A 23,850-nucleotide genomic window follows, 5' to 3' on the forward strand; every position below is an offset into this window, starting at 1 on the left:
ATCAAATGACCAGTCTTCTCGAGTAAGTCACTCAGAAAAGTTAAATCGATAAGGTGCTAAAGACACTTGTCTTCATTACTTCTTAAGAGTTACTTGAGCAACAAAGTGGTAACAAATAAGGGAATCCGTGGATAAAAAGCCCAAAAAACAGCAGGTGATTCCATTCCTTGGTTAGCAATTTTAAAAATTTTCCCCAAACATTTAAAAGTCAAGTCTGGGAGAACAGTTCTTCGTATTTTTTTTTTTTTTTTTTTTTTGATATTCTTCTTGACGTTACATCCGTTCAACTACTTTTTTTTTTCTGTTGCTTTGAGATGCGGCTCATTTTAGCTGAATCAGGAAGTGAAATTGAGACAAGCAACAAATTTTTAAGATCTCACGATGTTAAAGAGTAAGGAAGAAAAGACCTTAACCGAAAATCGTTATTGATGCTTACATAATGCTGATCTCCTTTCAAACAAAGTTTAATGGAACTCCAAAAGGAAGTTCATAATCGTGCAAATATAAAACCTGCGGATCAAATTTTGTTGAGCTTGAATGGGATACAAATTAAACCTACTGCTCAAGATACAAATACACTTTGGCAACAGATTAATGTTGTAGAGGAACAACTATGGGGCAAAAAATTAGTTGCTGATCGCCAAGATACACTTGTTGTATTCAACCGCCGTTATATAACAATGCAACAATTTGAATCGACGCCTATCGACGACTCGTTTCTACTCTTAGTAGATGAAGGAAGTAATAGCAAATATTTTGACGCAAACTTGTCTAAACATTATAATGGCGAAATACCTAGTTGGAACCTGATGAATGCGTGGTTCGACGGAAAGCTTACCAAGAATTCTTTTGAGATAAACCCAGAGAAGATTCTTACGGTACTGTATACGTTTCTTGCAATTATTTTACTGTCTATAACGTGTATATCCACCAGAAAATATAACATAGTAACAATTCAATCTGTAAAGAATCTCAACAATAGAAAAATGAAAACATTATCAAACATATCAAAGCTAACAAGCGAGACAAGGAACCACTACATTGCATTATCTGCAGCGTTACACAATTTAGAATCACATGTCAGGTAACGGGATCATATTCCAACAGGTATTTCCTTCTGTTTGGCTGTCTTACCATTCTAATATGAAAACAAATGAACTATTTGATACCTTGTAATGACGATTGCAGGACGGCTGAAGAAACTGTAAACAAATTTAACCGAATAGCACAGCGTGAGTTCAGTAAGCAAGCGGCTGCATTAACAGCTATGGATCTCGATACTAGGTTAATTCAGCAGATCAAGATACATCCTTATATTCTTGAGAGCATAGTTACTGTCGACGGAGTCAAGTCGTCTGCATTGACAACCGAAGCAAAAGAGTCGAGTACTTCTGCTACGGCAACACCTTCTCAAGAATCCTTCTTAATAGACTATGCAGCACCTTTGGAACAGTTAAGGGAAGCTAAGCAGGCGCTTCAAAAACGCTTTGATGAGCTCACTCTGGCCACAACAGAGCAGACCAACAAAATACAATTCATTCATAAGCAAGCGAACCAGATCAGAAACTGCGAAAATTTTGTTTGTTTTACATCAACAGAAGAAGCTGAGGAATTTGAAGGATATTCACAACTTTGGGGCTCTTCTGAAAAAAAAATCAATGAGCGACTAATAAAAGAACCAGCCTTTATAGCAACCAACGAAAACCGAAAAACAGTGAATCGAGAGCTTATACTGTCGCTGAAAGTTGCTTACACATGCGAGATGGGTTCAAGAGATCATGAGGCGTCGACTAAGATGAAAAAACAGAAAGCATGGAACGCGTTTGTGCAAGGAATGCAAAAGATCAGTCAGATTGAACAATCAATTAGCCACGTGTATCCTAAATTGGCAGAGTTAGAGCAAAAAGTCAAAGCACTAAGACTGGAATTGGAAAAGGGACAAGGTGCACTGATTAGGCGAATCATAACAGGCTATGTAGAGTTACAGGAACAGCAGTGACTAATAGTTGAAAAAAGAACTAACCTTGCATAATCTAATAGGGTGTTTTGCTTATAGAATTATGGAGAAGAGAACAATATTCACAGGTATGTACCTCATTTACTGAAAGCAAGTATTATTTCTTTTTCAAACAAGATCGCTCAAGTTAACGCCTCTATCATTAGATTGTTAGTGAAAATGCCGACTTGTTGAGCGACTTATTCCAACAATTTGGCGAAAGAGAGCAAAGATATAGACATGCATTCAATAACAAAGAGATAGTCTGTTTGGAAGATGCAACTCAATTGTTTTTCAGCGAAAGAGCGAACGATAAGAAGCCTGCATTGCTTCCATTCAAGGTTAAAGGTCTGAATGACTTACCCATCCTCAGCCAAACCACACTAACACAACAAAAAGATGTTGGGCAGATGACTTCAACAGTTTTAAAAAAGGGAACAGCAATTTCAAGAAAGGATATTGAAGGTAATTACCCAGGTTTTCTTACCGTAAACCTATCTTATGAGCGCGATTTTTGATAGTTTTCCATTCTCTAGCTCTCATCAAATTTATTTCGACATTTTATGCCGAGTCCATCAATCAGCACGAAGAGAGTGAATTCTTGAAAGATATTATAAGCCCTATACTTCAGCAGAAATTTGAAAGAGAAACCACGCGATTAAACCGAGCCTTGATGCATTTAGGTACAAATGAACACTACCGAAGAGCGTATATAAAAAAATTACTAAAAACCAATGTAGGTCTTCCAGATCCGGGACAACATCAGCAGAAAAAAAAGCTGAATGGCCTACATGCGTCTACAGCCGAGCCATCACCAAATACTATCAAAGTAAGAGTCAATGACCAATAAAAAATTCCCTTTAAACACCTGCATGAATTCTCGTGTATATTAAATTCTCAGATAAATCATTGATGTGCAAGCTGTGATATCATACCACTATTTACCATCCGGATTTACTAAATCAAAAAAAAAAAAATACTTGGACTTTCTACTCATTAGGATTTCGCATCATCCTCATCTTTACCTTCACCTTTTTCTCCCTCGTTGACAACTGCTACTTCATCAATTTTACCATCTCGATCCATTTCCTCACCTCCAGCAAGCAGTGATAAAATGAAAGTAGCTACACCGTCACCTTCATTAAGACTATTTAGTACTTCACCCTTCTTTCGTTATCAATCACAAGTGAAAGATATGGATTTGCAGTCTGATAAAGTACTGTTTACTTTGTTTTGAGTTTCTACGACGCTCGACTAACCAAATCTCTTTACTTATATTTCAACAGCAGCAACAGCTTTTAACATTTATTGAAGAACTGCGTTCCAAGCAGGAAAAGGACCGAGTGAAGTACGAAAAGGATAGAGCAAGTGTAGGTGTACTAATTAGTTGACTAAAGTGCACGAGTAATTTGTATTCAATCAGGCAAATTTTGTTGATATAGCTATTACGTGAACTAGATGCCAAAGAAAAACGATTGGCAGAAATGCATACTGATTATGAATGTCAGGTAAACAAAAATTGTTCTTCTGGTATGTACAATGAAGAAGCTGACGGCTTCCTTTTTTCTTTCTCAAAAAGATATCAGCTTTACATTCAAAAATCGAGTATGACAAAGCCGACTTTGAGAAAAGAATGGAAGAGATCGAAAACGACTTCAGAGACAAACTACAGGTCGAACAGAGGAATTGTGATCGGCGTATGAGCACTTTATTTCAACGTATGGAAGAAAAAGATGAAGAGATTTCACAGCTCGTAATGCAACAAAAACAATTGGCAGAGACTGCTTCATCAAACTCCCCTGATAATGACACCGCTTATCCACGGCTCCCATTGTCAATCGATCTTGGCAAAACGGACAAGAACAGTGATACTGTTCAGGCAAAAGACGAACGTGACTATATTGAGTTGCAAAGCGTAATCGAACAACTTAAAAATCAACAGGCCCAAGCGGACGATACGATCTGTCAGCTGCAACAAGAAATAAAAAGTTACCAGAACAAGCTCAACAAACAGAGCACTAATACGGAACTGACAGAAAGTCGCTTACAACAGCTTTTTATGGACGAAAACACACAGAAGATGATGCATGCAGAAGCTCGTGTAGAGAATCTCAAATCTGAACAGGAGCAAACTATTCAAGAGCTGGAAGAAGTACATAAAAGTGAGAAAAGAGTTTTGAAAATACAGTACGAAACGCAATTAGATCAGATCACAAAAGCGCAACGACAACAATTGCAAAAGCAGTTGACAGAATTGGAGGATGAGAGAGACAGATTAAGAAAAGAGAATAATCTGTTAAAGAAGGAAAGCGAAACGTTGCAAAAGCAAAATACAGATTACCGTAAATGCGCAAAAGAATCAACCCAAACGCAGAAAGAACTACACACCGTAAGTTTTAGCCTTACTTTTTTTTTTGTCTGCGCTAGTAGAGTAATATGCTTCTTCTATACTTCCATCAGCTTCAGCAAGAAAATAAACAAGCAATCATACTCGCAAAGGAGCTGCTGTCTATTCTATCCGGTAATGAGAGCGAAGACGATTCGGCGTCACTCTCAAATATGCTGAGAAAGGTAATAAGGTCAGCTACAATGTTACAGTACAGGAGCGGCGGAACAGCTGATCAGGTATGTCTATTGCAAACAATTCGTAGCTTATCTTTACTCACTGATTTATTATAAATTTAGTATGGTGAAAACAAAAGTTACGACGACCATTATTACTACTAGAATATATGTTTTATCGTCATTTGGACGGGAACATGTACTTTTCATTCATTCATTCGTATTACAATTATCGATCATCTAGAAACATCAGCTAGGCACTCCTGTGGAGATCTCAGAGCCTACGCTGTTTTTTCTTGACGATTTAAAATCATTACACCATTAGCTAATCATTATTTATTAAGCATTTATTCATTCACAAAAGATATTATAAGTCATAATGCTATTCACTTATTGTAAATATAAAGCGTGTATCATAGCATACATTATACAGATACATTGAAGGTTCCATTAAATAGGTGCTCCTTCGTAAGAAGCTACTTTCTCCTTGATCAATGCTTCAGTAAATTCCCATAATTCCAAAGGAGCATCAGCAGAAGCGGCAACCCCGCCTGGTTGACTCGGAACACCGTAAGGCACGTAAAATTGACCTCTTATCTGCTTCTCTTTTATCTCAGGGCTCGTGGCCAAGTACAGCTGGGTCAAAGCGCCATCTTCAGGAGTTATCAGAACAAGCGATCTCAGTATATAAGTGGCAAACGATGGAGTATAGCGATAAAGTTCAGTACTGACAGCCCCAGGATGATTAGTATTCACAAACACCTATTTCAATCGAGTTAGCCCATTACACTCTACATTTGAAAGATCTTACGCTATACCACACGTGGCACAGGCTTTATTAAAGTGTAAAAGCCTTACATTTTGTATACCCTGTGCTTCCAAGCGTCTTGCAAGCTCTCTTGTAAATAAGATATTACAAGCCTTTGATTTTGCGTAATGCACTATTCTGTTGTATTTCTTCGGATCGCTGATGGAGTGTAAATCCAGTCGTCTGAAGGGTATACGATGGCCCATACTACTTACATTGACGATACGTGCGTCCGAGGATTGTTGAAGAGTGGGTAATAATAGCAACGTAAGCAAATGGTGAGCGACGTGGTTGGTGGCAAATTGTTGCTCAATGCCGTCTTCAGAAAGCCCAAAAGGTGGCATCATGACACCAGCGTTGTTGATCAAGATATCCAGTTGCTGGTACCGTGAAAGAAAGGCGTCGACAAAAGCTTTTATGCTGGCTAATTTCAGAAGATTGATTTGGATAAAGTCGACGTTTTGATTGCCTGTTTCAGATTTGATTTGTTCGACGACTGCTTCTGATTTCTCCTTATTACGACAAGCAAGGATTCTATTGCCCAAATAAAAAGCAGCATAAACAGCCAAGAGTGAGCTTTTGCATTAAAGTGTGTTGCATGCCAATCATTGGATGGGCTAAGCCTACCGACTTACACTGTACAGTTTTTCTTGGCCATTTCGAAAGCGCATACTTTACCGATCTACCGAGGGAAATGTCAGTGCATGTTGTACCTGACTATGTTCACTACTATAGTCCCATGGCAATTATTTTGACTTACACCTGTGTTGCTACCGGTAATGATAGCAATTTTGCCTGTCAAATCAGGGATTTGTTCGAATGAATATTTTCTGCTTGCAAAAATGTCGAACATGGGAGGAGGGGCTTTTTTTTTTTTGTAATGAAGGTTACAACAAGGGAAACACCAATTTTGCAAGTGCTGCTGAGCTGAGAGAGTTTAATTGATGTCATACACCGTGAAAAAGTGGTTTTTCATCCATATCAGATTATCTATCATCGTTTTTCATATGAAATATGTTTCCTTTTATACTCAAGAGATAAATCAATATTCAAAAAGAACATCCTATCTGCCAACAACTGCTATCTGATGAATTTAGATACAAAAATCAACAGTAGAAAAGCATCATTTTAATATACCATAGAATAAAGAGTCTTCAATGTGATTGAAAATATGCCGAAATGTTGGCCGACTACTAACTATTCCCCAGAGTAACAGTAGCTAGGATGGCATATGGAGCCATACTTTCATTTGCGTGTTTACGTTAAGAAATAGTACGTATAGCTGGCAGAAAGTTTGGAACACCTCCATTGGTAAATCGCAGACAAAGTTATGATGAAAACGACTCTCGAGAAGTTTGCTTCTTGCGTTGGATAGTAAATCCATGGTCTATTCCCTTGCCCCATAAGTTCTATAGCTTTGACTTGATATTGTTTATTGATGAAAATGGTATAAACAGAAGGAGAAGAAAATCAAGCAGATATGTATGTTCCCATGTATGAATTCGTACATATGGGTACGTTCATAAAAGTTATATTATGCCTATGGCATTTGAATGAAGACTATGAAGAGACTAGAGCCGTAAGCAGCACTACTTTTTAATACTGCTCTGAACATTAGAAAATGCCCAAACGATGTGGTCGGTAATTCAATTGATGGGTGAAAAGAGTAAAAATGGCAGGTTCTTTACTGTTTTCTTTTCTTTTTTTACTTCACTTTCAAAAAAAGTGGTTTTTACATAAATCCATAAAAGTATAGCAACACATATAGTTATCACAAAAATGGGTGACGCCGGTTTTTTCAAGGTAAAAAAGCAAACACTTGATTTTGATTCAGGCATGTCGTCGTCGATAAAATGGGTTGATTCACAGCTCTATGTCTCCTTGCTCTGTAGGGCACAAGTGCTGATCAAGATAGCCGTTTCAGTAACAAAGAAAAGAAACTTTTGAAAACAATGTCCTTTCCACCTGAATTCGAACAAAAGGTAAGAAAGACCCGATTGTTACCCTTATGTGTTTAAACTGAACAGGTTGTTCATCTAAACTCAATTTATCATTGTAGGTTAATATGAAAAAGGTTAATCTTGATGTTATAAGACCTTGGATTAGCAACAGAATTACTGAATTACTCGGTTTCGAAGATGAAGTAGTCGTTGATTATGCCTCAAGTCTTTTGGAAGAAGAAGTAAGAAAAAGATTGTTGTAGACCAACACGTACGAATGATAGTCAGTCGACTCATCTACGGATGCTAAAAGGATCCAACATTTTTGTTTTCTTCTTTTGACAGGACTTGGATCCTAAACGCATGCAAATTAACTTGACAGGATTTTTGGAAAGCAAAACAAAAATATTTATTAAAGAACTGTGGAACCTTTTACTAAGTGCACAAAACTCTGTAGGTGGTATACCAGCTGAGTTTATTGAACAAAAGAAGGAAGAGTTGAGAAAGCAACAAGAAGAAGAGGAGAAAAGACGCGCCCATCGACAGTCCGTTATGGATACCATTCGTAAAAAACAAGCGGCTGAAATGGAGGATTTAAGAAAGGAGGAGGAAAGAAGACGTCCTTACTATGTACAGTATATAGGTTCAAGCTTTTTTGAATGGTTAGAATAAGTGAAGAAGGATATACTAACTCGTAAAAAATGGATGAATAGGACGATAGGCGAAGGAAAAGAGATAGCCGATCACCAGTGCGTCGTAGAAGATATGAAAGACCGTATTCTCGATCACGATCTCGCTCGCGTTACTCACGTTCACGTTCTCGCGACAGAAAAAGACACAGCAGTAGCAGGCACCATCGTTATAGGGATGACGATTATTATGAGCGCAGCCGAAGTGGCAGTCGTCGAAGAAGAAGAGGCAGCCATCAGTATGATGGTTACTATGACGAGCACAGAGAGAGAAGAAGATCTAGTTCAAGCGTCGACGTTTAGTTATTCCGCTAGGATTAGATGTATATATCGTGGAAAAGGAAAAAAGTAAATAAAACGGTGCTAACCTAAGCAAAATTAAAAAATTTAAAAAAACACTTGCTGTACATTTGAGGTAATGATGAGAAAAAGGGGATAGTTTTCTGGTAAAAAGTTCTTTCTTGCAGAGTATTGTATGTATGCTTATTCATCAATGACCCAAACGGCAGTATGTTGGTTTGGCGACAGCTCTTTTGCTGTCTGTTTTTTCTTAGCACCTCGTTGAATATAAGGCTTCAAGCCTTTGCCGAAATGAGCGATACAAAATAAACCGAGAACAGCTGTAGACTATGAAGGAGCAAAGGAATCAGTCTGTTGCTGAACGTTTAAGTGGATGCAAAGTGTGGATGATGAAGTGTTTTATCCTACCACTGCTATGAGCATGCCTAGTACAACTAATGTTTTTTTGGAGGGGGGGGGGAGGGGAATCGATGGAAGAGGAACTGTATTAGCATTTTCTATAGAAAGATTTGGCTTTCTGTAGCTTTACCAAAACAAATCCAGATATACCAATAATCTTCTGCGTCTGTAGCTTCTACGGCAATCAATATCAGTTGAAAACATACAAGAATCTGAAAGAGGATGAACAAGGACATTTTGATAGAACTTTCGCCTGCGACCTACATGAGATCAAGATGGGTTATCATCTACCTACGGGACTTACGGATGTCAAACTTACAGCAGTGCGTCCAAAGTACAAGAGAGGAAGAATGAGCAAAGTGATGACAACAAAGACAAAAGTCACCCAAGACTCAAATCCACTTTTCAACGCAAACTGAATCAAGTAAAAAACGGATACTAAGAATTCAACGAAAATATCAAACTTTAACGCCAATACAAAGAATTGAAATGTCCTATACATGCCTACACACGCCACAAAGAGAGGGTATGAAAGAATCTTTAGCCTACTGAACCTTCCTCCTCCTCCTCCTCCTCCGCGTTTCGTTTTTCTTACGTTGAATGGAAAGATCGGCTCCAATTTTCTTATAGATAGTCCAGCCAAATTCTTTGACGACGGCATACGATAAATAGGTAAAGGCGAGAGCAAAGGCTGTCAAACAACTCGACAGTACAATTTCAATGTAATAAGCAGTTTGTATAGGTGTGGTGATGATAGGCAATGCATGTTTGATTTTCAGCGTATTCAACATGTTGAGCCATCGTTTCCCGTCTACGACTTCCAGAGCGCCTAGAATAGCACAGACGATATTCATGATGGATAAAGCTGTTACTTCTACGGCATTTTGGTACACTGTCTTTATTATACACGACAGAAAGAAGGAACAAAAAAAAACAGCTATCAATTTTCTAGTCTCTTTTGTTCTATTGAAATGCAAAAACCTTTGGTTCCATTACCGCATCAAAGGACATGCCTACAAACCATGCTTGGAATCCGATAAAAGCGATATTTTCCCATTTGATTCTTTTGAGTCGACTGATAGCGTGGGTGACTTCATACTGTTCTTCATCACTAAGATCATAGTTGGCCAAAGCATCTGATTCTAGGCCTTTGTTCACTTGTGCGGTGTTATAATAAGCAACGGTTGCTTGCAAAGCAATGATAGTGAATCCTTGCAGACAAGCAACCAAGATGTATAATTTAGTCCACTTGGATTGATGTATTCGGTCTTTCTATTGACATAGGGTTCTGTCTATCAACTATTGAAAGGTAGTTCAGAGTGCACAAGGTCGAACTTACCACTTTTTGTAGAGTCACCATGCTGGCTGTCTATGGAGGAATATATAAAATGAAGACTGTGATCAAGTCAATGGAAAGAAAAAATCAAAGAGAAAAAGAACCAAAGGATCATACGCCAAGATCAAACAATAAAGACAACGAAAGACAAAAAAAAAAAAAAAAAGGGGGGGGGAGGGTAGGAGATATCTCATGTTCAATAGGATGTATCTCTCCCCTGTACACAGCCCGCCCGTGCTTACAGAGACGTACCACTCTTTGGCTCCTTATTCTTTGGACTTGACACAATAGTTCCCATATTTGTCACTAGAAAGCATTGTTAGGGATGCTATGTTGTGGCTACAGCCAAAAGGTATTTTTGGATATAGAATGTAATTTATTTTTCTCATTTGATAGAATGTGTATAAAAAGCAGTGATCATTAGAAAAAAGAAAAAAAAAAGGGGGGGGGGATGGGAAGCAACGAAAAGTAAAGAGAAAAAATAATTCAACGATGCTATAAGGTAAGAGCTTTTGAAAGAAAAGAGAATAAATAAAAAAAGAAAAGAAAGGGGATTGCCTGTTTTTTCCTTGTTTAAATGTTCAAGAAGAGTTCAGTGTACTTGGGTAGAGGCCATAAATTATCAGCAACGTTACGCTCTAATTTGTCGGCTAAATCACGAATGGTTTCCATTCTAGGAACGACCTGTTCACAACAGGCCCTAGCCAATCGAACAAGATCGTCTTCTTTTGTCAAGTCAACCATAAAGTACTTGAGATCGTTGATATCCTTCTTGAGAGCAGCGACGATGGGTGTTAATTCGTTCAACAAGTCAATTTCTGGAGAAGCTTCGACGCCGATATCCTTCATGAAATGGGCGGCTTCAGCCAAGTTACGTCTGTAGTCGTAAGCGGCAGGTAAGACTTGCTGAATGACCATGGTGATCATGGTTTGAGCTTCAATGGTCACGTCTTTTGCGTATTTCTCGGTCAAAATATGGTAACGGGAGCTCAGTTCGGCTTCAGAGAAAACGCCCATGTCCTTCAGCATGTCGGCATTTTCCTTTCTCAAAATACGTTCAAAAGCATCGACGCTCTTGGTGATATTGGCCAAACCACGTTTGGAAGCTTCCTGGACCCATTCCTCAGAGTAATTGTCGCCTTCGAAACGAACGTTCTTTGTTAGCTTTATGTATTTGCGAATGACGTTGAGCTGGTCTTCTTCAGAAGCGACAGGCTTATCGCCCTTGGCAGCCTTCAGATCGGCCAAGATTTCGTGCAAGCACTTGGCGACCGCCGAGTTCAACAAGGTCATGGGGAAGGAGGGAGACTGCTTGGAGCCGACGGCACGGAATTCAAACTTGTTACCGGTGAAAGCGAAAGGGGAGGTACGGTTACGGTCGGTCAAATCACGGGCGATGGCAGGCAAATTGGCGACCTTCAGATCCAAGACGGTGCCCTTGACACGCACATGTTGAAGTTCACGACCGGCGACTTCATAGTTGACAGGACGGCCTTGTTCGATCGCATCCAGCACTTCCGTCAATTGAGAGCCAAGGAAGGCGGAGATGATGCCAGGAGGAGCTTCTTGAGCACCGAGACGATGATCGTTGGAGGCCGAGGCAATACCAGCACGCAAAAGATCGCCATGATCAAGGACAGCCTTCAGGGTGGCGACGAGGAAGATCAAGAAACGGTAGTTGGTTTCGGGGGTGCTGGAGGGATCCAGCAAGTTTTCGCCCTTGTCTGTAGAGATACTCCAGTTACAATGCTTACCGGAACCGTTGACGCCCTTGAAGGGCTTTTCATGGAAGAGGACCTTCAATTTATGACGATGGGCGACACGATGGAGGACATCCATGGTCAACAAGTTGTGATCGACGGCGATCAAGGCTTCTTCAAAGATAGGGGCGACTTCGAATTGTGCCGGAGCGACTTCGTTGTGACGTGTCTTGATAGGCACACCCAACTTTGCTAATTCCAACTCGCATTCACTGATAGCGGCAAGGACACGACTAGGAATTTTACCAAAGTAATGATCTTCCAACTGTTGGTGACGGGGAGGCAGGCCGCCTAATAAGGTACGACCTGTGATCTTGAGATCAGGACGAAGGGTATAGAGTCCTCTGTCAATCAAAAAGTATTCTTGTTCGGTACCGAGGGTGGTGTAAACAAAGTCGGTTCGGTTCTCTATCATGATTCCGAGAGGGGAAAAAAAAAAAAGACATGAGTCATCCAGTTTGAATCCGTCGTGAGGCGAGGGGGTTGGGGTTGGGGTTGGGTCGGTTATGAAAAAAGGTGTGGCGAGTGGGTCGGTGGGGGGGGGTACGTGAAAGATACAAATACACACACACACACACACACACACATCTCTTTTCCTTCTTTCTGTTCACCATCATGGGAACCTACCGGCATCTTTGGGTTCAATCACGTTGAGGACTTCCAAGGCGACCTTTTCTAAAGCATCACATGATCTTAAAAGGACTGATTTTTCATCCAAAGCCTCACCATTGTAAGAGATAAAGACGGAAGGGATATAGAGAACGCTGGTACCATGAGGACCTTCTTGAATAAACATAGGACTAGAGGGCAGAAAAGATTCAGTCTATTTGTACATTGAAATGAAAAACAGATCTGTTCTTCATTCTTTACCTCTTGGTATCCCAAACAGTATAGCCACGAGCTTCAAAGGTAGTACGCATACCTCCTGAAGGGAAAGAGGAAGCATCGGGTTCAGATTGTAATAATTGAGATCCAGAGAAGGTGTCAATGGCTTCAACCTAAATTCGATCATGTGCGTAGTTACACACATAGAAAGCGAAATCCATTAGATAAGATACAGTGTCAGAGGGCCTCAGTACATGCTTTTATATGAACGCGTGATAGGGAATGGCAGCCACTCTTTTTGTGTCCTTTGCCATCCTACGTTTGATATCTCTTCCGCCCCCGCCCCGCCCCCTCCGATCCACTCGACATCCCTTCCTTTGTCCCTCTTTTTATAATAGAAAAATAGTCGACTCTTCATTTTTACCTGAGCAGCGCCATCATCCAAAGAAGATTTCAAAGTCAAGAAAGAATCATGCTTTTCAGCAGTGGAATCATTCAAAGGTTGGAACCAGTGAGTAAAGTGAGTGGCACCACGTTCAATAGACCAAACTTTAGCGGCATGGGCGATGGCATCAGCAGTCACCTTGTCAATCGTATTTTTACCCTTTAATGTTTCCATAAAGGTCTTGTAGACAGGCTTGGGTAACATTTTGGCCATTTCTTTGCGTGTAAAGACATTTTGACCAAAGACTTCAGAAACAGGCTGAACTTGACCGTTTTTCTGAGGAAACTCGACGTTGCGAGCAGGCATGGTGAGAGACTCGACAAAGGTATTGATGCGAACTTGTTGGACCATCGTTGATTCTAAGAGAAAAAGTTCAAGAGAGAGAGACAGAAACCACTGGTTCCGAGAAAAAAGAATAAAAAAAGGGGGCGAGAAAAAAAAGGCTATTCTGATGGAATGACGATACCGGGAAACAAAAAAAAAAAAAAGAAAAAAAAAGGATGGACTGCTTGATAAGAGACGAGCAAATCTGTTTTTGGGCAAAAAGCAAGTAGGAAGTGTGGGGTTCAAAGCAATTCCATTGGTCAACAAAAAATCTTAAATAAGCAGGATGGGCGGCTATCTTTTTTTCATAAAGGACGAGCATCTCGTTTATAAATTGAAAGGTCCTTTTTTTATTAAATCAAAAAAACGTAAAGTACTGAAACATTTGGGCTCAAAAATGATTATCCGGCATTGAGCTTTGTGCTCCTTTGTGGAAAAAAAAGTGGTGCCTAGACGAATATTTGCCTTACTTATTTCAAAGCTTTCTTGCACAAAAAAAGAAACATTTTGCTATCTATGTCAGTCATGTTTCAATTTTCTTATTTTTGACTTTTACAAGAGACGTCGTGTCAATGTAGCGTGGAAGGAACTTGATCAAAGAAAAAAGAAAGGCTACCATGTGAGTCATACAACGCAGCATCTTTTTTTTTTTAATTTCCTATCAAAACGGATCGGACTTTGGATTTCTTTTCCGAGGAATGCACGGAAGGAAAACATATGGGGGATGCGGAAGAACTGGGTACGTGTACATTAAAACTATACTTTACAGGATGCGTGATACATGTATGCATCATGATAGAGATAGGAGGAAAAAGTCATGGGTTTAATGAAAAAAAAAAAAAAGAACCTGCCTCGCCTCGTCGCTCTGGTTCGTCCTCAGGCCAATAAAAGAAGCTGCTTGTGGATAGTCGCGACATCCAGTTTGCTATTTATACCACGGAAAATGGGTTGGTCTAGTTTTGCAGAAAACCTGAACTGGAAGCCTATCTTTTAGGGCAGGATCGCACTCTTGAATTTGCACGCGAGTGCTCATGTCGATTTGACCTACTAAAAATCAACGTAAAAGGAGAATAAACCCATCTTTAAAACCCGCATAGGATACTTGTTGCGTTAAGAGGAGCTCAGTAAACAAAAGAGTAGTGATCCGGTCCAAAGGAGCTACGTATTGTGTGAAAATGAGTGCCGCTCAAAGGAGGCCCGTGATCCTTGTGAAATGCATGCTGTAAAGATGCCCGTCTCTTTTTTTTTTTTTTGGTAGTTCATTATACCTTTACTGACACATGCTCAATGGACGTTCAACTGTTAACTGCCATTTCAAGCCTCTTTTTAAGACGTATTGCATGTTTCATACAAAGGATCCTCAATGTGTGTCGTCTGCTTCTTAAAAGCTTCCGCATTGAGAATGAAATCAAAATATAAAAAAGATGCCAAAAACTCGGGGTTACGGCGTACAGTGGCATATTTTAACTTTTTTTTTTTTTTTTTTTTTTGTTTTTTCATTTTCGAAAAAACGACAGACAAAATAGAAGTTTTTATTACCTTATAAATACAGACAATCGAATAAATTTGAAACAGAGGTTAGTGTGCTCCATTTGAAACATGGCGTGTACAAACAATACATGCTTTATGCAGATGAAGAAAGACAGGGCGGGAAAGAGGGTGTCTAAACTCGAACAGAGTATAATCACAGGCAATCGTTTGTTTGGTTTCCATCTATTTTTACTAATTCCTGTGCCTATTGGACACCACCAGCAGCACGAGACTAACCTAATACTTGACAACCAATAGTAAACTCACAAGCCAAAAACAAAAACCAAAAAACAAAAAAAAAAAAAACTAAAAAAAAAGACCCAAGATTTAGTCGGTAGGATAATTTATTTTACCTACTCGTTTGATTATTCTAACAGTTGGATGGCCTCTTGTTCATGAACCACCGTTATTGAGATTTTGCATAAATGATTTTCATGCTGTAAGGTTATTTCTTTTTGTTTTCGTGACTTTATTCCCTAAATAAATAAAATGATGCTGATGTTGATGCTGATCCACACTTGGAAAAGTATCTTGTAACAGAAACTAGATTAGAAAAGAAGAAATGACTTGATTGTGTAACTATAAAGTAGATATTTTTTAGCATTGACCAATGATATTGTCTATTCTACTCGTTGTTAAGGAACGGTCTCTTCATTGTTTTTGACAGCAAGTAAGTTTGTTTACGGCTCCAGCAGAAAAAAAAAAGTCTACTTGGTCCATTAGCGAAATAACCGGGTCTCAGGAAAGAACACCAGAGGCTTAACCGTGTCAAAGTGGCCGGACTTATTAAAGGGCTCTTCCCCTCACAGAAACAGAAGTAATTGAAAGGCGGACGGGTAGGTGGCGGCACTTCTTCTTGCTTTCTTCCGTAAAAACTAGTGATGAGCCATGAACTTCACTTACAATGAACCTTTGCTTTGACAAAAGAACATTGACGCGGAGAACCAACCAGACGCAATGGAAAAGAAGGAGACAGCAGTGGATAGAATGAAGAACAAGAAGGACTACGGTAAGAAAAAAAACAATAAATAAAAAAAAGAGTATAAATAGACGTGACAAAAATGCGCAATTGTTTGAAATTGTGGTTTTTTTTTGGTTTTTTTTTTTGGTAGATTACATTTATTCAACAACATTGTCAGGAAACAGAGCCACCGAATAATTCATGAACCTTGCTAGGGTATGAAACCTCATCGGCCGCGTTCGACACCGTTTCTTACCAGCTTCACCTTTTTCAACCTCTGGTGTTCTTCCCGGCGAAAAAGCAAGGTCGCAACCGTTACCATCACACGTTGTCGAAACCGTCCTTACCCCCCAGAATAAGAACAGGTCCGGATCTGCCAACCACCACCACCGCTACGAGAAGCACAACCGGCAAAAACAAAAAACTTTCTCCCCCCGGGGGAAAGAGAACAGAACGTTCTAAATCGTCACCGGCCAGCCAACAGCACTACTTGCTCGCCGCCGCAAAAAAAAAAAAGAAACCTGCAGAACTGTAGTAGTCCCAGCCAACAGAACCTCTTCACAGTCGCACGTTAAGAGCTGCTGCACAATTCTAGTTGCGATTGTTGTTGTTGCACCGTCAAAAACCAATATTGCTTTTTCGTTGTTTGGTGTCATCTATCTTTATAAATCATGCATTGGAAGAAACAAAAACAAAAAAAAAAAAAAGGATAAAGGAGTGTAAAAAGGAACGAAGAATAAGGATGTAATAAAATAGGGCAAATGTTGATATTTATACACGAGTCGGAATTATTTTTCTTTTTAATTTTATATTACTATCCTTGATGACCGATAGTAACATTAAATTTGAGTTCGCGCTTTGGTTGTATCTCAACTTGTACTTTTTTTTTCTTTTTTTTTTTTTTTTTATTTGAATCAATGAAGGACATAGAAAGCCGTATCTGCGCTCCTACTCATTGTTCCTTGGTTTAGTTTTCTTATTTTTGTTACGTGTTGAAAGAAAAAAGGAACATGACGACGCTGATTTAGCGTGATCTATTCTATCAGTAAGGAAACTATCAAGAATAAACCTTTGTCTAACTGGTTAAGAAATAAAATAAAAAAAAAAGTGCAATAACAAAATAACTAATCAGATTAGACGAAAAAATTTGACAAAAAAAATGTTTGACAACGTTCAATTCCCATTCTTAAAATTACACTATTTATCACTAAAGACGTTTCCTAACGTCCTTTTCCTTATAGACCCTAAAACTTGGGTCTAAATTACCAAAAAAGGACAAGGGCTAAATCAACGAGAATTCATTGTATCTTTTATCGTTTTTTTTTTTTTTTTTTCTGTTTTTACAAAAAATTTCAAGTAGCACATGTAAAAGAAGCATCCCATGTTTCTTTTAAGACCTCGCCCTTTGAAAATTCTTTTTGGAATCCATCAAAGGGGAAGCAAGAATTTTGCTTTCAAAAGAATCTTATTTGAATTGTTTTTAAAGGCGCCTGCTGCTTTTCCATACGCATAAAAAGCCTTTTTTGCCTACAAACAATTGTACGTCATTCATCTCCTCCCAGAAAATTGCGGTTGCTATGGCAATTGGAAACTGTTGCCATTAGCTTGGGTAATGTTAGCCGTTTTAATATAAAAGGGGCACTACAATATTTTCCGTTTGAATTTAGACTTTTTTGTCAAAAGAATTGGCTTTTGGTATTGGCAGAATTCAGATGATGTAACTAATTATTTTCGGACTACTTGTATTTCTTATTGGGACATTTTCAATAAACTATCTTCAACCCACTTTTTTCTGCACGCATCTATTCAAGTAAGTTTCAGCATGCCTGATTCGATCTATACCATCCTCAAGTGTAACCATTTTGCAGGCTTTTGCAACACGTGCTCTACCCTATTGATTGCCAAATTCTACCTCCATCTTCCTTGTATCGATATCAAAAGTGGATCTTTACATGCCTTCATAATATTTGTTATTAACAAGCACACTTACCTGCATAAGCCAACGTCTTCCTCTTTATTCGTTGGCTTCTTTTTTGTCGTTTCTTTCCTTTTTTCTTCTTGAGATCCACGCGCTCCCGTTCTGCCGTTTTTTCTTTTCTTCCGGTCATTTCCTTTTCTTGTTTTTTTTTTTTTTCTAGTCTACTTGCGACCGCCGTCAACAACATATTAGCTACAATTACAAAGGTAAACAATAGAAGAGTAGAAAGGCTTCTTTACAGAAAACGGGGACAAAAATAGTAGTAAGATCAGAATTGCAAAGAGATACTGAACAATCAATGAGAATGCGGAAACACGAGTCATAACATCGGCTATCATCGGTTTGCCCGGCTATCATGGATAACTCTCAAGAAGATATATAATGGATGATTGTAGACAATCGCAACAGAAAATGTACTTTTTAGAAACTATGCTTGCCATCCAACTTTTATTATCAAATCAATGAAATGGATGTCTCAATTTGTTGACCATTTTGTGCGAATACCAAAGTGGAAAACAAAAAGAAGAAAAAAAAAAAAAAAAAAAAAAAAAAAAGTAATATGCAAAATTTACGGATAATAAAAACTCAAAACATTTTTCTGTTGCTCTTTGCAACGTGAGTGTAAGGACAGTAGGCTCTCAATTGATTGGTTGAATGATGCCCATCCAACGATTGCACTTGGCCATAACTACCGAATGCTTGAATGAGTGACAGACTAGAAATTGTTAGGGCACTTTACTTAGCGTACAGTGGGCTCACTAAAGTTCGGGTCAATAATGAAGGCTATATGGATGGAACCGAGAGGTATCGGATACAGGTTGCACAATCCAGCTATTCTACATTTACACTGTTCTTTAATAACAGACTTGAAATACTATCATTGATAAAGAAGGGATCGGGGTTGCATAGGTATACCATTGGTTTTATGTTGAAGCACACGGATGACCTCAAATGACAACAATAAATGTTGGGACAGCAGTAACGATAGTAACAACAAAAACCGCCCCCCACCCTTCGTCAATGTTTAAGTACTTTTGCATGTTTCGTGCAAAAAAAAAAAAAAAGTCTTGCCTTTTATAGAAATTGCACTAGAAACTTTATGGTATTTTCCCCCGCATGAACAGATGGCATCTGCAAATTAAACTTTTCTAGTAACTCTAAAAAGAAAAAAAAATTAAATTTTTTTTTGTTTTTTTGTCTCTTTAACCCAAAAAAGAGCTTTTTTTTTTCCTCCCCTTCTCTTGCATCACTCATTCGATTCAAATGGAATCGTTGTCATTAAGGCATTCTGAGCAAACGTCAACAACGCCAAACGCTCCACGCACCGTTAGGACGAACTGGTTACAATTCTCATGGAGTCAAATATCTCGTGCTAGTAAAATTCTACTATGCATCTCGTTCATTACATCCATGATACAAGTAAACAGGAGTGAACAGTAGTGAGAGAGAGATGAATGTTTCTACTACTAAACATCTTACTGATACGCATTTTACTATCACTAAAAAGATTATCACTACGGTTGTCATTCTGGCTTTCGGGTCGCATACAGATACTTCGTATTGTGATAAGCCGTTGGAATTATATCTGATTATTTTCACAGTTCGAGTGGGTCTATCATTACCGCTATCAATCTATCATCATTTACTTTCATCGGCATCCTCCAATGCAACACTGGACGAACAAAGGCGACAAAGACGGCAACGACGGCAAAGAAGAAGGCGACAACGGCAGCACAATGATACTGTTGCGTCGACATCAACAACAACAACAGCGGCGGCGGCGGCGGCGGCGACGACAATGCCAACGAATGAACATTATGCTTCAACACCTCCCATGGATTCTCAGAATACGACAGACAGCACGACGATGAGCAACAGTAGCTCACATTCAATCATGGCAGGCTGGACTTACCGATTGAAATCCTTATTGGACTTGTTTTCCATTTTATGGTTTATTGTCGGCAATTATTTACTATTTTCTCCATCCAATTGCCCGGCCACCGCTGCATTATACTATTACACTATTCTAGCCTGGATTCTCTTTGGTTATTTTGTCTTATTCATACCCATTTTGGTATGTGCCTCCATCATGTTTTGCCTGCCGTGCGTATTAGTCGCACTGAGGACGTTCAATATCAATGTCGCGAATGTCTTGAAAGGAGGATCCAAGGCAGAACTTGCTAGCATTCCCGTCTTTAGATTCAAACCAACCTTAGAACAACAACAACAACAGCAGCAGCAACAGCAACAGCAACAGCAACAGAGCCATGACGATGAAAGAGCATCAGCGACAGTATCGCCATCTGACAATAAAACCGTAGCCGATAAACCTGCGAAGCAACATTACCTCAGAAGATTCATGCGTTTGAGCCGGAAGAAAGGCAATCCAAGCGATGAGGAAAAAGGCAATAATGCAGATGCAGTCAAGGTGAATGATGTTATTACTATTCCAAAGTCGGAAGATGCTGTTTGTTCCATCTGTCTATGTGACTATGAACAAGACGTCCTTATCTGTAAATTATGGTAAGTCTTTTTTACTTATGGACGATTAGTCACCCTGCTTTGGGGTGTCACTCCGCCTCCTCTCCCGCTTACTTAGGGTTGTTTTTTTTTTTTTGTTTTTTTTTTTAATTCTTAGGTGTGGTCATCATTATCATCGAGAATGCGTACACGAATGGCTAGGTTTAAATTCCAAGTGTCCACTGTGTAAAAGAGATTTCCGTGGCAAAGATTATATCAGTGATGATGAGACGTCCGATGAAGAGAATGATGAAGACCCACGCTAGCCCTCATCTTCCCTTCCTTTTTTTTTTTTTCCATTTGTATTTATTTCCTCTTTGTAATGCAGCTTCATTACCGCATACTCCTCTCCATCTCTTCATGTTTTCGTACACTGTTCTAACGCAATCCATTCCTCTCTCCCCTCCCCCCCCCTCCTCCATTGAACTGTTGTAGCATCCGTTATATACCTCCTCATGTACACATGTATCATTGCCTCCCCTTCACGTCACTCTTGCCCTTGTTCTATACATATATATGTTTTATTTTACATACAAAAGATACTATCATTACGCTGTTCTCGCAGGGTTTCCTCTCCGTAAGGATACCTTCACTATACAAAATATAACCTTCTCACTGTACACACATCTTTCTTTATCAATCAGAATTGATCAGCGCGACAATCATACGGTAAAGGTAGTAGAAGAAGCACTATCAGAGGTTAAAATGGGGGGGGGTGAGTGAATGAATGAGCTATGCATAATAAGATGTTCAAAAATTCATGGTCTTTACCAAAGCATAAAAGCCGAGTTTGATAAAGCTCTCCTTCTTGTGTTTAGGTAATGTACGGAAAATTTCAGTCGCATCATACATGTGCTGACCATTCATGACCCTATGTTCCCATTTCGAGAGTAATAAAAAGATGAGATAAAAAAGCAGATGACAAAAAAAAACGGTACATGTTATAGATAGACTTTACTTTCTAACATTGTTCACCAAAACGGGCAAATTGATAAGCATGGGGAACCAGTGACCAGTCACTAAAAACATACAAAAGACAAAAGCCTGGAGACCCATCTCGGGTAAAACAAACTTTTTATCCCACCAAAACGGCAATACAGTTTTTGTGAGTGAACCCATCCCACTTGCTTTATATATTCGGCTTTTGACAATCGACTTGTTGCTTTTTACCTGATTCAACTTGTTACAAAGATCGATAGGATTGATGTAATCGCATTCTAAATCGGAAAACATGATGACCTATATTGTTTATGTGAAAAGACAATTCAAGTTTTTCGTATCCATTAGTATGCGGTCTCTCATCAAAACAGGTCTTTGATGACTGTTAAAAAGACGCGATGGAAAAAGGAAACCTACAAAAAAGACCATCAAGAATAATAAAATGGCTGCCAACACTAGTGCTGATAAAAACAGAAAAGTTGGCCCTAACATTTGCTTCTTTTATTGTTTCTGAATGTGCCTTTGGTGATGTAGAGAGAGTATGCTGCTGAAATGAAGAAAAGAAAAGGAAAGCTGCTTTGATGTTTCGGTTCTTGCTTGAATTTGAAAGAATAAAAAAAAAAAAAAAAAGCAGCTGCCAGCCTCTCAGATTTTTCAACTTTTTTTGATCATTCAGCCAATCATGTCTATTTCAGCTGGGATTGGGAAAAAAAAAACCCCCACTCCTCCACTGCTTCACCGCACCGCCCTCACCCCCACTTTCCACTACACTTTACGGTAACAATTTTGAAGCAATCAAACATTCAAACATGATCGATCCAGTGAGACTGTTTGTTTTTGACCGACTTTTGGTCCGTTCAGAACATAGCAATCAGATCTACAGTAGGGCCTGCAAAAGACAAGAATCTTGAAACCGTCCCTCCTTTTTAATGTATGCATGTTTGTTCTATTGCACTTTTTGCCAACGAGATCGAGGCTGATTTTTCCTGCTTTTGAACGACGGTGCATAAAGCTGTCAGGTAGCCTTGTGGTTCTAGTATAACTGTTTTACCCCCGACCCCAAGTTACCGAATAACGGGGTTTAATGCATAGAGCAGCTTTTTTTTGACAGAACCCTTCTTTATTTTTTAATTCTTTTTTACTCCATATTACTAAACAAAAATTAATTCTCTCATTTCATAAAGAGCAATGCTTAAACCGACCCATGTACATCCTCATGCAAAACGTTTATTACGCCATTCCTTGAGACAAATGCGTCTTTACACAACTCCAGCAGCAGCAGCAGCAGCAACGGGAAAGAAACCTTCACAAAAACATACACCTTCATTTACAACAATCGACCAAGCTGAAGTACAAAAGTTTAGCGAAAAAGCAGCCGAATGGTGGAATCCTTCGGGCGAATTTGGCATGTTACAGTTACTCAATCCTCCGCGCGTGGCGTATGTACGAGACCAACTCGTAGGAGGGGAGAAGCAAGCAAAAGACTCGAGTCATCCATTACAAGGCAAGCGTATGCTGGATATCGGATGTGGAGGAGGACTCTTGACGGAGGTAAAATAAGAAATTTTACACATGACCCGCTCTCCATCTCATAAACCACCCGCCCCTCTCCCCCCCCCTGCACCCCCACCCTTTTTTGATGTATCTATCATGATAGTCATTGGTTAGGTTAGGTGCGAATGTAGTAGGTGCAGATGCCTCTTACGACAATATCCAAATGGCCAAGGTGCATGCACGCACAGATCCCAGCCTATGGCGTGGTCCAGGCTCTTTTGATTACAGACACACGACGGCCGAAGAGATTCTCAGTCAAGGCGAATCGTTTGATACCGTCTTGGCCATGGAGATCATCGAACATGTCAACCAGCCCTTGCAGTTTCTACGTACCTGTGCCCAACTGGTGAAGCCAGGGGGGGATATGTTTTTATCTACCATGTCACGTACACCCATTGCCTATCTTCTCACTGTTTTGCTCGCTGAGAAGGTGCTGGGATTGGTGCACGAAGGAACGCATGAGTGGAGTAAATACATCAAGAGTAAAGAGCTGGTCGAGGCCATCGAGTCGTTCAATCACAAGGAAGGCGAATGGCGCGTTGACGATATCCGGGGCATTTCTTGGGACCCGTTGAGGAGGCAATGGAAATTGGCCGAGAGAAATGGTCTGGTTGGATTTGGAGGATTTGAGTCTTTGGAAGTGAACTATATATTGAGAGCGTCCAAGAAGAAGAAGAAGAAGCAAGACGATGACGTGGTCAAACCAACAAACGGCAAATAAGGATCTTGGAGTTGACAAAGGAAAGAAGCAGTGCGTTGATTTTTTTTTTTAGTTTACTAGCAACCAGCACACGCGTCATGCTTAAATGATGATAAGGGCAATTGGAAGAGTTGAACAAAGCTAATATACAATAAACTGATTTTCAAGGAAACATGATCCTACTTGTGAGTAGAACAATAGCAGCTTTTTCCTTATCATGATTTATCTGTATCTTTATGTTTGTGTCTAGCCTGTCAACTCTTGATGAAGCTGAAGGGCAATGA

At 39.5% G+C, this 23,850-nt stretch overlaps 11 protein-coding genes across 11 annotated transcripts; 6 read left to right on the top strand and 5 right to left on the bottom strand.

Moving 5' to 3' along the window:
- Positions 1–218: 218 nt before the first annotated feature.
- On the top strand, positions 219–2,978 carry BDF20DRAFT_482146 (uncharacterized protein). Its single transcript, XM_053075559.1, has 8 exons — positions 219–391; positions 464–878; positions 969–1,084; positions 1,189–1,975; positions 2,041–2,085; positions 2,164–2,461; positions 2,533–2,679; positions 2,737–2,978. Exons 1-8 carry the CDS (start codon positions 315–317, stop codon positions 2,844–2,846), a joined length of 1,995 nt encoding a protein of 664 aa, XP_052936087.1. The 5' UTR covers positions 219–314; the 3' UTR covers positions 2,847–2,978.
- Positions 2,979–3,319: 341 nt separating this feature from the next.
- BDF20DRAFT_482717 (uncharacterized protein) lies at positions 3,320–5,044 on the top strand. Its single transcript, XM_053075563.1, has 5 exons — positions 3,320–3,344; positions 3,420–3,504; positions 3,576–4,385; positions 4,463–4,621; positions 4,682–5,044. Exons 2-5 carry the CDS (start codon positions 3,481–3,483, stop codon positions 4,721–4,723), a joined length of 1,035 nt encoding a protein of 344 aa, XP_052936088.1. The 5' UTR covers positions 3,320–3,344; positions 3,420–3,480; the 3' UTR covers positions 4,724–5,044.
- Positions 5,009–6,219, bottom strand: BDF20DRAFT_818893 (uncharacterized protein; the record flags this gene model as incomplete). Its single annotated transcript, XM_053077415.1, has 4 exons — positions 5,009–5,320; positions 5,417–5,900; positions 6,002–6,048; positions 6,127–6,219. 4 exons carry the CDS (start codon positions 6,217–6,219, stop codon positions 5,009–5,011), a joined length of 936 nt encoding a protein of 311 aa, XP_052936089.1.
- Positions 6,220–7,145: 926 nt separating this feature from the next.
- Positions 7,146–8,347, top strand: BDF20DRAFT_835204 (PWI domain-containing protein; the record flags this gene model as incomplete). The annotated part of the gene is made up of 5 exons (XM_053078822.1): positions 7,146–7,169; positions 7,259–7,348; positions 7,426–7,548; positions 7,652–7,968; positions 8,020–8,347. The coding sequence occupies 5 exons, from the start codon at positions 7,146–7,148 to the stop codon at positions 8,345–8,347; spliced, it is 882 nt and encodes a 293-aa protein (XP_052936090.1).
- Positions 8,348–8,564: 217 nt separating this feature from the next.
- Positions 8,565–10,163, bottom strand: BDF20DRAFT_482301 (uncharacterized protein). Its single transcript, XM_053075560.1, has 7 exons — positions 10,148–10,163; positions 10,034–10,089; positions 9,716–9,966; positions 9,290–9,590; positions 8,845–9,198; positions 8,704–8,729; positions 8,565–8,622 (listed from the first exon to the last, which is right to left on the bottom strand). The coding sequence occupies exons 3-5, from the start codon at positions 9,749–9,751 to the stop codon at positions 8,978–8,980; spliced, it is 558 nt and encodes a 185-aa protein (XP_052936091.1). The 5' UTR covers positions 9,752–9,966; positions 10,034–10,089; positions 10,148–10,163; the 3' UTR covers positions 8,565–8,622; positions 8,704–8,729; positions 8,845–8,977.
- Positions 10,164–10,383: 220 nt separating this feature from the next.
- On the bottom strand, positions 10,384–13,558 carry BDF20DRAFT_867896 (glutamine synthetase type III N terminal-domain-containing protein). Its single transcript, XM_053080916.1, has 4 exons — positions 13,040–13,558; positions 12,661–12,788; positions 12,418–12,590; positions 10,384–12,198 (listed from the first exon to the last, which is right to left on the bottom strand). Exons 1-4 carry the CDS (start codon positions 13,409–13,411, stop codon positions 10,604–10,606), a joined length of 2,268 nt encoding a protein of 755 aa, XP_052936092.1. The 5' UTR covers positions 13,412–13,558; the 3' UTR covers positions 10,384–10,603.
- Positions 13,559–15,279: 1,721 nt separating this feature from the next.
- On the bottom strand, positions 15,280–16,638 carry BDF20DRAFT_987460 (uncharacterized protein; the record flags this gene model as incomplete). Its single annotated transcript, XM_053085240.1, has 4 exons — positions 16,397–16,638; positions 16,132–16,267; positions 15,818–15,918; positions 15,280–15,390 (listed from the first exon to the last, which is right to left on the bottom strand). Exons 1-4 carry the CDS (start codon positions 16,529–16,531, stop codon positions 15,280–15,282), a joined length of 483 nt encoding a protein of 160 aa, XP_052936093.1. The 5' UTR covers positions 16,532–16,638.
- A 782-nt stretch (positions 16,639–17,420) lies between these two features.
- Positions 17,421–17,952, top strand: BDF20DRAFT_867904 (uncharacterized protein). Its single transcript, XM_053080917.1, has one exon. It carries the CDS (start codon positions 17,698–17,700, stop codon positions 17,935–17,937), a length of 240 nt encoding a protein of 79 aa, XP_052936094.1. The 5' UTR covers positions 17,421–17,697; the 3' UTR covers positions 17,938–17,952.
- Positions 17,953–19,626: 1,674 nt separating this feature from the next.
- Positions 19,627–20,692, top strand: BDF20DRAFT_956777 (uncharacterized protein). Its single transcript, XM_053084918.1, has 2 exons — positions 19,627–20,376; positions 20,492–20,692. The coding sequence occupies exons 1-2, from the start codon at positions 19,652–19,654 to the stop codon at positions 20,637–20,639; spliced, it is 873 nt and encodes a 290-aa protein (XP_052936095.1). The 5' UTR covers positions 19,627–19,651; the 3' UTR covers positions 20,640–20,692.
- A 317-nt stretch (positions 20,693–21,009) lies between these two features.
- BDF20DRAFT_819953 (cornichon) lies at positions 21,010–21,606 on the bottom strand (the record flags this gene model as incomplete). The annotated part of the gene is made up of 4 exons (XM_053077502.1): positions 21,010–21,063; positions 21,145–21,244; positions 21,332–21,444; positions 21,544–21,606. 4 exons carry the CDS (start codon positions 21,604–21,606, stop codon positions 21,010–21,012), a joined length of 330 nt encoding a protein of 109 aa, XP_052936096.1.
- Positions 21,607–22,563: 957 nt separating this feature from the next.
- On the top strand, positions 22,564–23,587 carry BDF20DRAFT_819668 (S-adenosyl-L-methionine-dependent methyltransferase; the record flags this gene model as incomplete). The annotated part of the gene is made up of 2 exons (XM_053077476.1): positions 22,564–22,863; positions 22,970–23,587. 2 exons carry the CDS (start codon positions 22,564–22,566, stop codon positions 23,585–23,587), a joined length of 918 nt encoding a protein of 305 aa, XP_052936097.1.
- Between the last annotated feature and the right edge of the window lie 263 nt (positions 23,588–23,850).

The sequence above is a fragment of the Mycotypha africana genome (genome assembly GCF_025528875.1).
Source record: "Mycotypha africana strain NRRL 2978 chromosome Unknown BDF20scaffold_5, whole genome shotgun sequence".
NCBI classification, from domain to species: Eukaryota; Fungi; Mucoromycota; class Mucoromycetes; order Mucorales; family Mycotyphaceae; genus Mycotypha; species Mycotypha africana.

Excerpts from the sequence above, each read along its gene's own strand:
- BDF20DRAFT_956777 (XM_053084918.1), top strand. The coding sequence starts at position 19,652 with ATGCCAACGAATGAACATTATGCTTCAACACCTCCCATGGATTCTCAG. Across the intron at positions 20,377-20,491 it reads GTCCTTATCTGTAAATTATG|GTGTGGTCATCATTATCATC; the intron begins GTAAGTCTTTTT and ends TTTAATTCTTAG.
- BDF20DRAFT_482301 (XM_053075560.1), bottom strand. The coding sequence starts at position 9,751 with ATGGGAAAATATCGCTTTTATCGGATTCCAAGCATG. Across the intron at positions 9,591-9,715 it reads TTTATCGGATTCCAAGCATG|ACAGTGTACCAAAATGCCGT; the intron begins GTTTGTAGGCAT and ends TGTATAATAAAG. Across the intron at positions 9,199-9,289 it reads AGCCGATCTTTCCATTCAAC|GCATGTATAGGACATTTCAA; the intron begins GTAAGAAAAACG and ends TGGCGTGTGTAG.
- BDF20DRAFT_867904 (XM_053080917.1), top strand. The coding sequence starts at position 17,698 with ATGCCTGATTCGATCTATACCATCCTCAAGTGTAACCATTTTGCAGGC.
- BDF20DRAFT_482146 (XM_053075559.1), top strand. The coding sequence starts at position 315 with ATGCGGCTCATTTTAGCTGAATCAGGAAGTGAAATTGAGACAAGCAAC. Across the intron at positions 392-463 it reads AGATCTCACGATGTTAAAGA|TTTAATGGAACTCCAAAAGG; the intron begins GTAAGGAAGAAA and ends TTTCAAACAAAG. Across the intron at positions 1,976-2,040 it reads GGCGAATCATAACAGGCTAT|GGTGTTTTGCTTATAGAATT; the intron begins GTAGAGTTACAG and ends ATAATCTAATAG.
- BDF20DRAFT_482717 (XM_053075563.1), top strand. The coding sequence starts at position 3,481 with ATGCATACTGATTATGAATGTCAG. Across the intron at positions 4,386-4,462 it reads CGCAGAAAGAACTACACACC|CAAGAAAATAAACAAGCAAT; the intron begins GTAAGTTTTAGC and ends CATCAGCTTCAG. Across the intron at positions 4,622-4,681 it reads GCGGCGGAACAGCTGATCAG|TATGGTGAAAACAAAAGTTA; the intron begins GTATGTCTATTG and ends TTATAAATTTAG.
- BDF20DRAFT_867896 (XM_053080916.1), bottom strand. The coding sequence starts at position 13,411 with ATGGTCCAACAAGTTCGCATCAATACCTTTGTCGAGTCTCTCACCATG. Across the intron at positions 12,789-13,039 it reads TGGATGATGGCGCTGCTCAG|GTTGAAGCCATTGACACCTT; the intron begins GTAAAAATGAAG and ends GATCGAATTTAG. Across the intron at positions 12,199-12,417 it reads GATTGAACCCAAAGATGCCG|AGAACCGAACCGACTTTGTT; the intron begins GTAGGTTCCCAT and ends GAATCATGATAG.